The 13,957-nt window shown below is 50.1% G+C and overlaps 1 protein-coding gene across 1 annotated transcript; it reads left to right on the top strand.

Annotated features, from left to right (window-relative positions):
* Window positions 1–1,275: 1,275 nt before the first annotated feature.
* On the top strand, window positions 1,276–13,956 carry PLK1 (polo like kinase 1). Its single transcript, XM_067706380.1, has 10 exons — window positions 1,276–3,987; window positions 4,666–4,834; window positions 5,599–5,743; window positions 6,740–6,833; window positions 8,184–8,403; window positions 11,365–11,520; window positions 12,486–12,563; window positions 12,765–12,919; window positions 13,023–13,205; window positions 13,455–13,956. The coding sequence occupies exons 1-10, from the start codon at window positions 3,580–3,582 to the stop codon at window positions 13,659–13,661; spliced, it is 1,815 nt and encodes a 604-aa protein (XP_067562481.1). The 5' UTR covers window positions 1,276–3,579; the 3' UTR covers window positions 13,662–13,956.
* Window position 13,957: the final 1 nt, after the last annotated feature.

Here is a 13,957-nt window from a genome sequence, read left to right as displayed (position 1 = left end):
CCCTCTGTGAGTGTCTGTGTCTTAATCTCTTCTTATAAGAACACCAGTCATATTGGATTAGGGCCCACCCAGATGACCTCATTTTACTTTAATCACCTCTTGAAAGGCCATATCTCCAAATACAGTCACATTCTATACTGGACGTTAGGGTTTCAACATATAAATTTGGGGAAAACACAATTCAGTCCATAACATATCCTGATCAATTCCTGAATATCTTTCTGGTTAAACTGTATTAAAATATTTATCTGCAAAAATATTCTGTACCTCTTGCATACAGGTCTCTGGATGAAAGGCCTGGATGAGAATAAGAGATGATTGAAAAAATGTAAAGTTAGGATTGCTGATCTGCGGGGCATGCTGATTTTGAAACAATGAGAAAAAACAGAACCTGGCAGCTAGGGAGCTTTGGGGAAGTGGCAGGGTGGTGGGGGAGTGGGTGGCGGCGGGGGGGGGGGGGGGCATTTATGATCTTTGTTTCTCAGAAACAAAGGAAAAGGAAAGCTCCCAGTGCTGCCTTTCCATGAACGAAAGGCATAACTGAGATCCATATTGCAGGTTGGTCTCACCCTTTTGTATGGGGTCCTACTGATAATAATTTTGCTCTAAAGTGGATTTGGCCCTTAAGGGCCAAGGAGGTGGACTGTGCAGAAGAGAGCTAATCAAGCAGGCCTGAGACTGCTCTCCTTAGAAAGACCTGCTCACAATGTTGGCCCTGGCTGGCATCTGGGTTCTTGGATTTCAGGAGGGTTCTCACCATTCCCTAAATGATAAGAGTTGCTCACGGGGCCTAAACTGTGCAAACAATGTGGTTGATGCTGCATACCTGCTTTCCTTCCAGGAATGTGGAATTTTGGTGTGTGCTAGGCAGAGGGTGCCTACGTGACCAGCCCCTAGAAAAGTCCTGGGCGTTGAGTCTCTAATGAGCTGGTAGATAACATTTCACACATGTTGTCACAGTCATTGCTGGAGGAATTAATTGTGTCCTGTGTGACTCCACTAAAAAAAGACTTTGGGAAACTTGTGCCTGGTTTCCCCTGGATCTTGCCCTATACACATTTTCCCTTTGCTGATTTTGCTTCATAGCCTTTTGCTGTAATAAATCATAGCCATCTGTGAGTAGGACTATATGCTGAGTCCTGTGGGTCTTCTAGTGAATCATTGAACTGGGGGTAGGTAATCTTGGGGTACCCCAACACAGGGCACAAGGGGGACTTCTGGCGTGTTGGTCGTGTTCTCTTTCTCAGTCTGGGTGCTGTTTACATGGGGTGTGTTCAGTTTATGAAAATTCACTGAGCTGTTCCATTAAGATATGTATAGGGACTTCCCTGGTGGTCCAGTGGTTAAGACTGCACGCTTCCAATGCAGGGGGCCCGGGTTCGACCCCTGGCCAGGGAACTAGATCCCGCATGCCCAACTGAGCTGACATGCCGCAACTAAAGTCCCCCCATGCCGCGACTAAAGATCCCTCTTGCCGCAACTAAAGAGATCCTGCATGCCGCAGCGAAGATCCCTCGTGCTGCAACTAAGACGTGGTGCAGCCAAATAAATAAATTTTTTTTTTTTTTGCGGTACGCGGGCCTCTCACTGTTGTGGCCTCTCCCGTTGCAGAGCACAGGCTCCAGACGCGCAGGCTCAGCGGCCATGGCTCACGGGCCCAGCTGCTCCGCGGCATGTGGGATCCTCCCGGACCGGAGCACAAACCCACGTCCCCTGCATAGGCAGGTGGACACTCAACCACTGCGCCACCAGGGAAGCCCTAGTGTACTTTTTTTGTACATAGATTCAACTTTATAAAAAGATAAAAGAGAATATTACACACTACAGGGATAAAAAAATCATAATTTTATTTATTTATTTTTTTGGCAGCACTGCAGAGCATGTGGAACTTCCCCAACCAGGGATCAAACACATATGCTCCCTGTAGTGGAAGTGTGGAGCCTTAACCACTGGACCACAGGGGAAGTCCAATAACTTAGTTTTAAAAAACAACTTGCTTTTATTTAGAAAACATTTTAATCACCCCTTTTTACCAGGCATTGTCCTGAGAGCTTAGGACATGGGGTAGGAAAGAGGTCTTCATTGCCTCTCAGTTTATTGGGAGTCAGATAAAGAGATACTTGTAATATGGTTGACTTTTGCTGAGTCCTAGCAAAGACACCATTGGACGCTACAGAGCTGCTAACCTGGGTAATTCTCAGGGTTACCATTCCAGTATCTACGGAAGCCAGACAGACAAATGGGCAAAGAGGGGTAACAGGGAACTGTGACAAATTGGGAAGGTAAGTAGGCATAGAGTTGCCACAGCTAATGGTTTTTCTTAAGGAAAAACCACAAATCTTAATTTTTATGTGAGCTCTCTTGATTTTTTTTTTTTTTTTGCGGTACTTGGGCCTCTCAGTGTTGTGGCCTCTCCCGTTGCAGAGCACAGGCTCCGGACGCGCAGGCTCAGCGGCCATGGCTCACGGGCCCAGCCCCTCCGTGGCACGTGGGATCTTCCCAGACCGGGGCACGAACCTGTGTCCCCTGCATCGGCAGGCGGACTCTCAACCACTGCGCCACCAGGGGAGCCCAGCTCTCTTGATTTTTAAGTCCTGTAAATGAATCCAAATTTTAAAAAGTGGGAGGCCAAACAAAACACCTCTGCAGGCCAAATTTGGCCTTGGCCTACCAGTTTGCCAGGGATTCTGCCAACCAACCATCCTTCCCCTCTTACCGAACAATTGAGGGTCCACTGTTTTAGGCACTGGGAAATAGAGCAGTGAGCCAGCCAGACAACTGTCTTGCAGAATGGCCTGGGGGCAGGGGTGGGGGAGGGTGGTGTCTGGTACTGTGCCCTTCAAACTTCAGTATGTGTGGGAATCACTGGGTAGATTCTGAATTGGGAGGTCTGCGTTGAGGCCTGAATCTTGGCTTTTCTAACAACAAGCTCCCAGGTGATGGTGATGCTAGTCTTCCCTGCTGTTATTTGAAGGAGGGGAGTAGGGAATTTGTCTTGAAGGTGCATTTGCCTGGCAAGCATCCTCTTTTTACTTAGATTTTAGTTTATTGGGGTGACTTGGAAGAGAGTTGATGACCTCGGAGGTGGGTACTCGGGCTCTGCCAGCTATCTCTTGGCGCTGCCAGGTCTCTGTTCTCAGAGTTTATAATCTAGAAGGTGGCGTGAGGGGTGGAGGAAGGTGCTAGGAAAAGCTTCCTGGAGGAGGTGCTTGTGAACTGCAGGAGCTCCCCGGCCGCCAAGAAAGGGAAAAACCTTTAACTCTCCCCCTCCTGGGGCTGGGTCTCGGCGTCCCCGCACCGGGTTTGGTTTCCCAGGCATCCCACGTGTCTTCGGTCCGCGAGTCCCTGTCAATCAAGCTTCTCCCCCAGGGGCTGGGTACGGGTTTAAAGGCGGCTGCAGTGCAGAGAGCTCCCAGAATGCCGCGCGGCGGGCGGGTTTGGATTTTAAATCCCCGCGGCCAATCAGTAGCGCGTAGGCTTTTGTAACGTTCCCGGCGCCGCGTTTGAATTCGAGGAGGAGCAGAGCCCTGCCAAGCCTCTGCCCAGACCTTGCTAGGTCCGCTGAGCAATTCCGGGAACATGAGTGCGGCGGCAACTGCAGGGAAGCTGGCGCGGGCACCAGCCGATCCAGGGAAAGTCGGGGTCCCTGGAGTTGCAGCTCCCGGAGCCCCGGCGGCTGCCCCGCCGGCGAAAGAGATCCCGGAGGTCCTAGTAGACCCGCGCAGCCGGCGGCGCTATCTGCGGGGCCGCTTTCTGGGAAAGGGTGGCTTTGCCAAGTGCTTCGAGATCTCGGACGCGGACACTAAGGAGGTGTTTGCGGGCAAGATCGTGCCTAAGTCGCTGTTGCTCAAACCGCACCAGAAGGAGAAGATGTCCATGGAGATATCCATTCACCGTAGCCTCGCTCACCAGCACGTCGTCGGCTTCCACGGCTTTTTCGAGGACAACGACTTTGTGTTCGTGGTGTTGGAGCTCTGCCGCCGGAGGGTGAGTGTCGCTGCTGGGGGACTGGAGCTGCCTGGGGACCGGGGTTGGGGCGCCCGCACCCGGAGCTGCTGGGGAGGAGGTGCTGGGAACCTCGAGCTGGGGATGGAGAAGGTCTCGGGGAAAGAGGTGCTTAGCATTTGGGGCCTCTAGGAGAGGGGGTGCCGGTTAAGTGGAGCCCGGGTCAGGTTGGCTCTAGGGAAGGCGGCTCCCGGACGCTGGGAGTTGGGCTGAGTGGGGGAGGTGCGGGTCGCGGGAGAACCCTGCTAATGGACGCCAGGGCTTCCGGAGTTGCTAGGTAAGGGGTGCTGTGGACCCGAACCTCCGGAGTGGGGTTGGGTCAGGCAGAAAGTAGTTGGAGCCAGACTTAGTAGATTCGGGGAGGAGAGGGGTCAGGAAAGGGATCTGCTGCTGCGAAGAGGCCCGGGGCAGGGATACAGGGGACTCTGAGCTTCCGGAGTGGGCTGAGAGAGGGGTCCCAGGTAAGGGACTTGGGAGTGAGCTGGTGGGAGAGGGGGTGCTATGAACGGTTGTGGCCTGGCTTAGGGGAGAGTCTACATCGTAGTTGTCCTGGAGAAGGAATGGGCGGTAGGGTCCTGGGCTGCCTTCACCTAATGACACCCCCTCCCTGCCTTGGGCCTGAGTACCCACTCCCCACTCCTCCTTCCCTCCCCCGCCCAGTCTCTCCTGGAGCTGCACAAGCGGAGGAAAGCACTCACCGAGCCCGAGGCCCGCTATTATCTGCGTCAGATTGTCCTTGGCTGCCAGTACCTGCATCGAAACCGCGTTATTCACAGAGATCTCAAGTTGGGCAACCTCTTCCTGAACGAGGATCTGGAGGTGAAAATAGGTGAGGAGCTGGGCCTGCAGAGACACTTGACACTACGCTCTATGGGAATGAGGAGGAGCTGGGAGAGAGGGAGGGAGAGAAGAAGTCGGAAGGAGACAAGGGAGGGAGGAAGAGGATGGTAGGAAGTCTGGGCTGTTGATTTCCTCTAGAAGCCTCTCTTTAGTACAGAAATTCAGAACAAAGAGCCAAAAGCCAGTGGCTTGCCTGCAGATGCAGTTTTGGTGTGTGTGCTCTCCTATACAGTATTATTTTAAAAAAAAAAAAAGGATTTGAATTTGTTTTCATTTTTTTAAATCGGGAGACATGATTTTGAATTTGGGGCTCCTTTTAAACAGTTGGGTGCTCCAGCAGTACAGGGGCAGCTCTTTGTCGGACTGAAAAGCAGCTGTTCCCTTTAGGTGACCTCTGCTTTGTCACAATCCCCACCCCTCCCTATCACTTCCTCACAAACTTGCCAAGTAGCCATCTTGACATTTACCTGCTTAATCCCTGAAGGCATGTGACTTTTGCTATCCCTACCAGTTCCCTTTTAGAAGCAAAGCCCTCCTTTCTAAGGGAGGGGGTGAGGAGGGTCTCTGGGAGGCCCCTCCCTGGGGCTAGCATGGTGGGAGGATTCCTGAGCACGCCTTGCTGCACACAAGAACTAGAGGCTTGAGGGATCAAACTTCCCTGGTTCTTGATGGTTACACCTGAACCAGCTGTCCGCATTGACAGATGACAGAGGCTAGCATCTGAGTCCCCCCCTCTTCCTCCCTCTGTCCCAGGGGATTTTGGACTGGCAACCAAAGTCGAGTATGACGGGGAACGGAAGAAGACCCTGTGCGGGACTCCTAATTACATAGCTCCTGAGGTGCTGAGCAAGAAAGGGCACAGTTTCGAGGTGGACGTGTGGTCCATTGGGTGTATCATGTAAGTTGGGAGTTGTCTCAGGACCCACCCAGCCTCAGCAGAGGCCTTTTTGGATGTCTCACCTGGCAGACCTTATCCTGTAGACCTTTCTGCCTTTGGGAAGGCTGCTCCAGAGGACAGACTGATCCAAAAGGAAGCCTCATTTCCATATCTTTTCTTCTCACTGGTGTATCCTTTAGGATTCCTGCAGCCTGGGCCATGGGTCTGGGGAATGGGGGAGGGAAGGTCTCCACAAACTTGCTCTAGTCCCTTGCTATTCAAAATATGGCAGACCAGCATCATCATCACCTAGGAACTCGTTAGAAACACAGAATCTCAGGACCCAGGCTGACTGGGTCAGAATCTGGATTTTAAGACCCTTGAGCTTTTCCATGCACAATAAAGTAGTAGCACCACTGATCTAGGAAGCAGCAGTGGGTGGGAGGAGTTAGGCCAGGAGTTATAGCTGGCAGGAGGAGGTCCTGTGGTCTGTCTGGATCAAGGCCATCAGAGGTGGGTGGGTGGTAGGCAGAGAGTTGGGCCTGTTCAGGTGTCACCCCTTTCATGGTCGCCCTGGGTACTGGAGAGTTAGAAATGAGTTGTCGCAGTGGCTTTCCTACTTCACTGCAGTGGAACTTTTTCAAATGAAAACTTGCAGCCTTAAGTACAGAGCTATTAACCGTGGAGCTGCCTCTGTAGGAGCAGGTAGCCCACTTGCTTTGACCTGTTTTGTGTTGGCTGGCAGTCTCTGGAGCCGTGCTGTAGTGTAGGCTATAGCAGAAAAGTCACTGGCCCATGAGAACCGAGTCTCATCACCTGTATTCTACTGAGGACTCCTCCCTGCCAGTGTCTTGGCTCCTGGGGCTGTTCAGTGGACTTGCGGACTGTCCTCCGGGACCCGAGAGTCATAGTGAATGTCCAGAAGGTGTCTGACTTCCTTTCTGGCCCTGAGAGGATTCCTCCAGCATCTGGGTTTTGGTTAGGAGCCTTGAGCCAAATCCCTCCTTGTGCTTACAGGTATACCTTGTTAGTGGGCAAACCACCTTTCGAGACCTCTTGCCTAAAAGAGACCTACCTCCGGATCAAGAAGAATGAGTACAGTATTCCCAAGGTGACTAAAAACACTTTAAGTTTACATTTATTTTATTTAATTTTCCCCCCGCAAAGCTATTTACTGAGCCCAGCCATATCCTGGGGACAGAGGTGCGTCAGTCCTACCCCTAGGGTAGCCATAAGAGCTTTAGAGGGTCCTTGTCTGAAATTGCATACAAAACCTGACGTATGTGCACAAAAGCATTTTTTCTTGGGGAAGAGAGTTTGTAGGTTCTCAAAAGGTTGGGCAGATAAACCAAAAGGTGTGTAAAACAGAGAGCATAAAGGAAGTAGAAGGCAGACAGAGACATGCTGCTTAAGCCTTGGAAGTGGACTGTCTTGATTCAGATGGGCCCTGCCACTTAGCACCCAGATCGCAGTAGACAGATGGCCTGAATCTTCTGAGCTGCAGTTTCCCATCTATAAAATGGAGTCCTTACCCCAGAGCACCTTGCACACAATAAGCGCTCACAGAATTGCAAACTGCTGTGCTTCGTGACCACCAGCATGAGTGCATTGAGAGGGATAGCCTGCAGCAACCTGGCGTACGGCTGCTTTCCAGTTTGGTGTCTTTGCCTTGTGTGAAGCCAAGAGCCCTGTCTCCATAAGGACAGATGGACTGAATCTGTCATAAAGGGTCACTTATTGGACAGAGCAGAGTGGTTCTGAGTGTGGGTGTTGGCAGCTGACTATGCCCCCGTGTGGGTGCTGGCTCTACCATTCATAGGGGTGTGTTCTCAGGCACTTAACCTCTCTGTGCCTCAGTTTCCCCATCTGCAAAAGAGGGATGGTGATAGAGATCTTCACCCCCTGGGTGTTTCTGTGAGGGTTAAATGAGCTAATAGATATGAAGTGCTTAGAATATTTTGCTGGCACATAGTAAGTGCATAGTTGATGCTAGAATATTAGTGTGCATTTGACCTGCACTGGGTTTGATCTCCTCACCAGGGCAGCAAGCTTGGTGCTGTGTCCCCATTTTATAGATGAATTTACAAAGGCCCAGAAAGTTGGGTTAGTTGTCACAGCCAGTATTAAGGGACAGAAGTGGGACTTAAAACAGGTCATTATGACTTCGAAGCCTGTGTTCTCAAGTGCTGCTCTAGTGGTGAGCAACTTGAATTATGCAAGAGCAAATTTTGGGAAAAAGTGACCTCAAGAGGAAGGAGAAATTGTCATTCTCACAACTTAGGTTGACACTTGTGAACTCAGTAAAGCTGCTAGTGGAAATTTGGCACCCCACATCCCCACCAGACTCAACTGCTGAACATGGCATATTTGAGGCCGGGGCTGGGGCTGCAGCTTCTTTGTGGCAGTGCTGCATTCGGGTCCCCCACCACATCCTACTTACGTCTCTCCCTCTCTGCTCCAGCACATCAACCCCGTGGCCGCCTCCCTCATCCAGAAGATGCTTCAGACAGATCCCACTGCCCGTCCAACCATTCAGGAGCTGCTCGATGACGAGTTTTTCACTTCTGGCTATATCCCTGCCCGCCTCCCCATCACCTGCCTCACCATTCCGCCCAGGTTTTCAATTGCTCCCAGTAGCCTGGACCCCAACAGCCGGAAGCCTCTCACTGTTCTCAATAAAGGTAAACCGGGGTCTGGGTAGACCCCAAGAGAGCCTAGGCCTCAGCTGTGTGAATGGATGGTCCCCATAGCTCAGGTGTGTGGTAAGACAGGCCCCAGTCCTTGAATACGTGGTCCCCATCCTCATGTGGCAAAATGCCCTTCCCCACAGCCCTGTCAGGAAAGACAGACCTTACCATGGTGGAATCAGACCCGTCATGCCCCAAAAGAAGAGAGTGGCTGAACGCCATGCCTGAAAAATTTGTATTTAAAAAAAAATTGCTAATATCACCTTGCATGGTTCTTTGGGAAAAAATGTTGAAATTTTTCAGGTGTACACATAGAGCACAATGCAGTAGACCCCACATCCCCACCAGACTCAACACTTATCAAGATTTGTCATGTTTGCTCCATCACTCCTTTTTTGTTCCTTTGAAGTATTTTTGAAGTTAATCCCAGACATCTTGTCATTTTACCCCATAAACTTCAGTATGCATCTCTTTAAAAGGATGGACATTTTCTTACAAAACCACATCCCATTGTTTGGGTTGTCATTGTTTCTAGATCTCTTCAGAGAACAGAATTAGGAAATACATAATTGGGAAGGGGGCGGGGACCTTGAATTTACGCTGCTATTTCTGATTCACACTTTTTGAACATTTTATTTTGATATTGTTTCAAATTATGAAAAGTGAGAATAGATAAAAACTTCCTGTATCTTGTTCCCCCTTTTCTCCACCAATTAACATTTTTCTACATTTACTTTATCTCTCTCATATATATATCTAAATTTCTTTTCCCAAACCATCTGATAGTAAGTTGTACACATTCTGGCCTTTACTACTTAATACTTCAGTGTATATTTTCTAAAAACAATTCTTTTACATAACCACAGCACAGGACACAGTTATCAAGTTCAGGAAATTTAACATTGATGAAACTTCTCTTACAGCAATCTTTTTCTTCACTGTGAAGTTACTACTTTAATTTTCTTTTGGTAATTTATAAGTCTCTGATTTAAATATAATATTATAGGATTTTTACTTCTTTAATTTTATACTTGTTTTTTTTTTGTGGTACGCGGGCCTCTCACTGTTGTGGCCTCCCCCATTGCGGAGCACAGGCTCCGCAGGCTCAGCAGCCATGGCTCACGGGCCCAGCCACTCCGCGGCATGTGGGATCTTCCCAGACCGGGGCATGAACCCGTGTCCCCTGCATCGGCAGGCGGACTCTCAACCACTGTGCCACCAGGGAAGCCCCTATACTTGTATTTTTTTCCCTTACATTATATACGTGAATTTTCAACATCTATAAAGTATGTTATGAAATGATGTTTATTTTCTTGCAGTTCTATTTGTCTTTGGAATATATTTCACTTGAAAAAAAAAGTGCCACTTGAAAAACTTTATTTCTCTGTGTGGATATAGCACCAATTTAATATATGAGTTCATTGTTTCAGTTATAATACTGCTATTTTAAGGATTACTTTTTTCTTTAGGCTTTAATTTTTGATATTTTCACTGGTTATATTACTATTCCCTTTGATTGGTGATCACTTGGTTAAGGTGGTACCTCCAGTGCAGAGTTACTGTTTTTCCTTTTGTGATTAATTAATACCTTGTGAGGAGTTAATTTGAAAGGATTCTATCTCTTCTCAGACTTTAGCCTACTGATTTTAGCATCCATGGTGGATCTTGCCTGCAGCAGTTATTACTGTGGTATTCTAATGGTGACTTTTCTCCTTTTCTTGTTCCTTCTACATCCATTAATTGGAGTTCTCCTGTAAGGAAGAGCTGTCACTTCTCTCCCATTTATTTATTTGGTTATTTGTGTCAGTATGGACTCATGGATATTTAATCTTGGAGCTATAATGTAATATTGTTATTTTAAGGATTGCTTTTCTTTTCTTTTGGTTTTAATTTTTGAACATAAAGCGTTCTTCAAAACGTAGCCAAAATAAGGGTGAAATTTTTTTGGAATACATAAATCCCCATTTATTCATCATCTGTTTTCAATAATTACCAACATTTGCCCATACTTGTTTTTATCTTTTCCACCTTCCCCTTTTTTTGGCTAGAGGTTTCTTTGTTTGTTTGTTTTTTGTGTTTTTTTTTTTGGCGGTGCTGTATGGCTTGCGGGATCTTACTTCCCCAACCAGGGATTGAACCCGGGCCCCGGCAGTGAAAGCACTGAGTCCTAACCACTGGACCTCCAGGGAGCTCCCTTGCTAGAGTTTTTAAAGCAAGTCCCAAATATGTTATTATTCCACACTTAAGTCCTTATCACAGCATAGAGTTTTTCAATTGAAAATTCATATCTTTAAATATCTTAAGAATTTCATATTACACAAGGAAAACTAGCACATGTTGGTGGGGAAAGAAACATTTAAGCCTAAAGACAATAAAAATCATCCATGCTTCTACCACCCAAATATAACTGATGTTAAAATTTCAGTGTGTATCTGTCTTTTCAGATTTCAGTCACATGTAAGTACATAAAGCAAATTTTAGGGTGGAAAAAATCTCTTACGTTTTCATTAAATGCCTGCTAAATCCATCTTGCTGATGGGTTGTGATTTACTGAGCCCTTCCATTTTCCTGGATGCAAAAGATGCTTTTAATTCTTGGCTTGAAGCCAGGCAGCTCCAAGCTGCTCGTGCCTTCTAGCTGTCTGCCTGAGTGACCAGAGGTGCCCTGCAGGGCCCAGCATTGGGTTAGAGGTCTGAGTGTCCGAAGCTCTATGGCTCTGTGTGGCCATGAGCCTTCCTACAGGGCTTGGCCTGGCCCTGGAGGTACCAATGAGTGGGTACCAGGTGCTGTCACATGAGCAGGGCAGCTGCTGCTCTAATAACCTGGCACCTACCTAAAACAGTGGCAGCGCAAAGAGCTTTTCTCTGGGGGCAGTACCAGCTGTGGCCGGGGATCCTGGGCCCTCCCAACCTGCGGCCTTTTTGCCCAGCTAATGACTGTTTCATCTCCTTCCAGGCATAGAGAACCCCATGCCGGAGCGTCCCCGGGAAAAAGAGGAGCCAGTGGTGCGGGAGGCCAGCGAGGCGGTCGACTGCCACCTCGGCGACATGCTGCAGCAGCTGCACAGCGTCAACGCCTCCAAGCCCTCAGAGCGGGGGCTGGTGAGGCAAGGTGGGCACTGCGGGCCAGGGCGTCTGGAGAGGGCAGGGAAGTCAGCCCCGGAGTGCCGGTGGCTTGTCCAGGCCCCTGGCTCCGTAATACCTTTACTTCCCCCATTTCCTGTACGTTACAGTGCAAACAAGTTAGCTTACTGGCCCAGGCCCTCCATGGTCAGGCCCCTTCCTTCTTTTTCTGACTCATCTGTTCTGTCTCCACAAGCGCCCCACCTTCCAACACCCCCATGTGCTGCCTGTATACATTGGCACGCACTGTCTCCTCTGCTCAGAGAATCCCTCTGTAGCCTTCAAGACAGTGGAAATAACAGACCCAGATGTGCTCCAGCCTCGGGGCCTTTGCTCTCCCGGCAAGCACTTCCTCCAGATCACTGCAAGGCTCACACTCCCTGCCTTCACGTGTCTGCGCCAGAGTCACCTCCATGATCATCTCCCTGCCCCCACTCCTCTTACTTGCCTCGTTTCTCCACAACACTTCTCATCTAACACATTCTAAAGTTTCCGTATTTGTTTATTGTATTTAAAAGAAGGGATCGTCACATGCACAGAACATAACATTTTCACGTATCTGGGATTGTCTATCTTCTCACAATTTTTTAATCATTTAAAACTCACTGATTTGCACCATGATAGAAGTAACTTACATATTCTGTGAACATTTATTTTGATTGGTCTCTATCCCTAGAGCCAGAATGCAAGCTCAGGGACGGCTGGGTTTTGTCATTGCTCGCTGCCTGTAACGGTGTCTGGCACACAGCGGGCCTTTGTTAAATGGGTCAGCTGAATGCATGAGTGGACTCGGCGCTCTGCACTGTAACTTTCTGCTTCGGTGCTGCCTGTCTAAGCTTGTTGCTGGCAGAGGCCTCCAGGCCTCTTGACCGAGCTCCCTGGTGTGGGCCGCCTGAGTGGACCAGAGGGGAAGAGGCTGGTGCTGATCGATCTTCTTGTCTGTTTCTGTCCCAGAGGAGGCTGAGGATCCCGCCTGCATCCCCATCTTCTGGGTCAGCAAGTGGGTGGACTATTCGGACAAGTATGGCCTTGGTACGTTTCTCCCAGCTGTGGCGGTGGCTCAGGTGCCACCTAGCTACCCTTCGAGTTGTTACAGGCTCTTGCCTTTCTTGGCTCCCACGTCCTCTTCTCTCGACACTCTCCTATCTCCATCCCAGGCTCACTAGTCCCAGCCCCTAACGGCCCCCTGCCCCCCATGGCCCCTTTCTGAGGCCTCCCTCCACCTACCGCTAGGGTACCAGCTGTGTGACAACAGCGTGGGAGTGCTCTTCAACGACTCAACACGCCTCATCCTCTACAACGACGGCGACAGCCTGCAGTACATCGAACGTGATGGCACGGAGTCCTACCTCACCGTGAGTTCCCATCCCAACTCCCTGATAAAGAAGGTGAGTGCTGGCTGGCCCGCGTGGGCTGCTGTTGGCCGGGAGTGAGGGCTTTGCCAGGGGACAGGCTCTTAACTCCGGACGCCCTCCCTCACTTTCCACCCAGATCACCCTCCTCAAGTATTTCCGAAACTACATGAGCGAACACTTGCTGAAGGCGGGTGCCAACATCACGCCCCGGGAAGGTGACGAGCTAGCCCGGCTACCCTACCTGCGTACCTGGTTTCGCACCCGCAGCGCCATCATTCTGCACCTCAGTAACGGCTGCGTGCAGATCAACTTCTTCCAGGTGAGCTGCAGCCCTGGAGGGTTGGGGCCGGGTATCTGTGCCTCTTAGTGGCCCACGGCATTGGGTGGGGAGTGGGAGGCACAGGACCTGTCCTTGGCAGCATCAGCAGAAGGGAGTGAAATGCCCCCCACCCCCCCACCATCGACTGGGATATCTTCCCTCTACTCCCGCCAAGGCACACAGGCAGCTGGGAGCTTCAATCACCAGTAACCCCCTGTCCGTCCACCTGCTCCCCTCCTGCCCTCACAGGACCACACCAAACTCATCCTGTGCCCGCTGATGGCTGCCGTGACCTACATCGACGAGAAGCGGGACTTCCGCACGTACCGCCTGAGCCTCCTGGAGGAGTACGGCTGCTCCAAGGAGCTGGCCAGCCGGCTGCGCTACGCTCGCACCATGGTGGACAAGCTGCTGAGTTCACGCTCGGCCACCAACCGCCTCAAGGCCTCCTCGTAGCCCCCCCACCCCCCTGGACTGGCACCCTCCTCCCCCCCACCAGCACCTCGGCCCACGCTGGTTAGATCCCTATTTTATGGGGTGTCCCCCAGCCCTGGGGGCTGGGGTGGAAGCTCCATCATCCCTGCAGGTGGGGCTGCTGTGTAAGTTATTTTTGTACATGTCCCGGTGTGGGTTCTGAGGCCGCTTCCCCTTCCCTCTCAACCTCACCATATGAATTGTACAGAATATTGCTATTGAATTCGGGACTGTCTTTTCCTTGCCTTTATATTACATTAAACATATATGAATCTTCC

This window comes from Pseudorca crassidens, chromosome 15 (assembly GCF_039906515.1).
Source record: "Pseudorca crassidens isolate mPseCra1 chromosome 15, mPseCra1.hap1, whole genome shotgun sequence".
Taxonomy (NCBI): Eukaryota; Metazoa; Chordata; class Mammalia; order Artiodactyla; family Delphinidae; genus Pseudorca; species Pseudorca crassidens.
Note: the sequence above shows the minus strand (reverse complement) of the source record. Positions and strands in the feature narration are given on the sequence as shown.

What these genes read in the sequence shown, in the direction of transcription:
- PLK1 (XM_067706380.1), top strand. Translation starts at nt 3,580, where the DNA reads ATGAGTGCGGCGGCAACTGCAGGGAAGCTGGCGCGGGCACCAGCCGAT. An exon ending in TGGAGCTCTGCCGCCGGAGG is followed by an intron (nt 3,988 to 4,665) that starts GTGAGTGTCGCT and finishes TCCCCCGCCCAG; the next exon opens with TCTCTCCTGGAGCTGCACAA. An exon ending in GGATCTGGAGGTGAAAATAG is followed by an intron (nt 4,835 to 5,598) that starts GTGAGGAGCTGG and finishes CCTCTGTCCCAG; the next exon opens with GGGATTTTGGACTGGCAACC.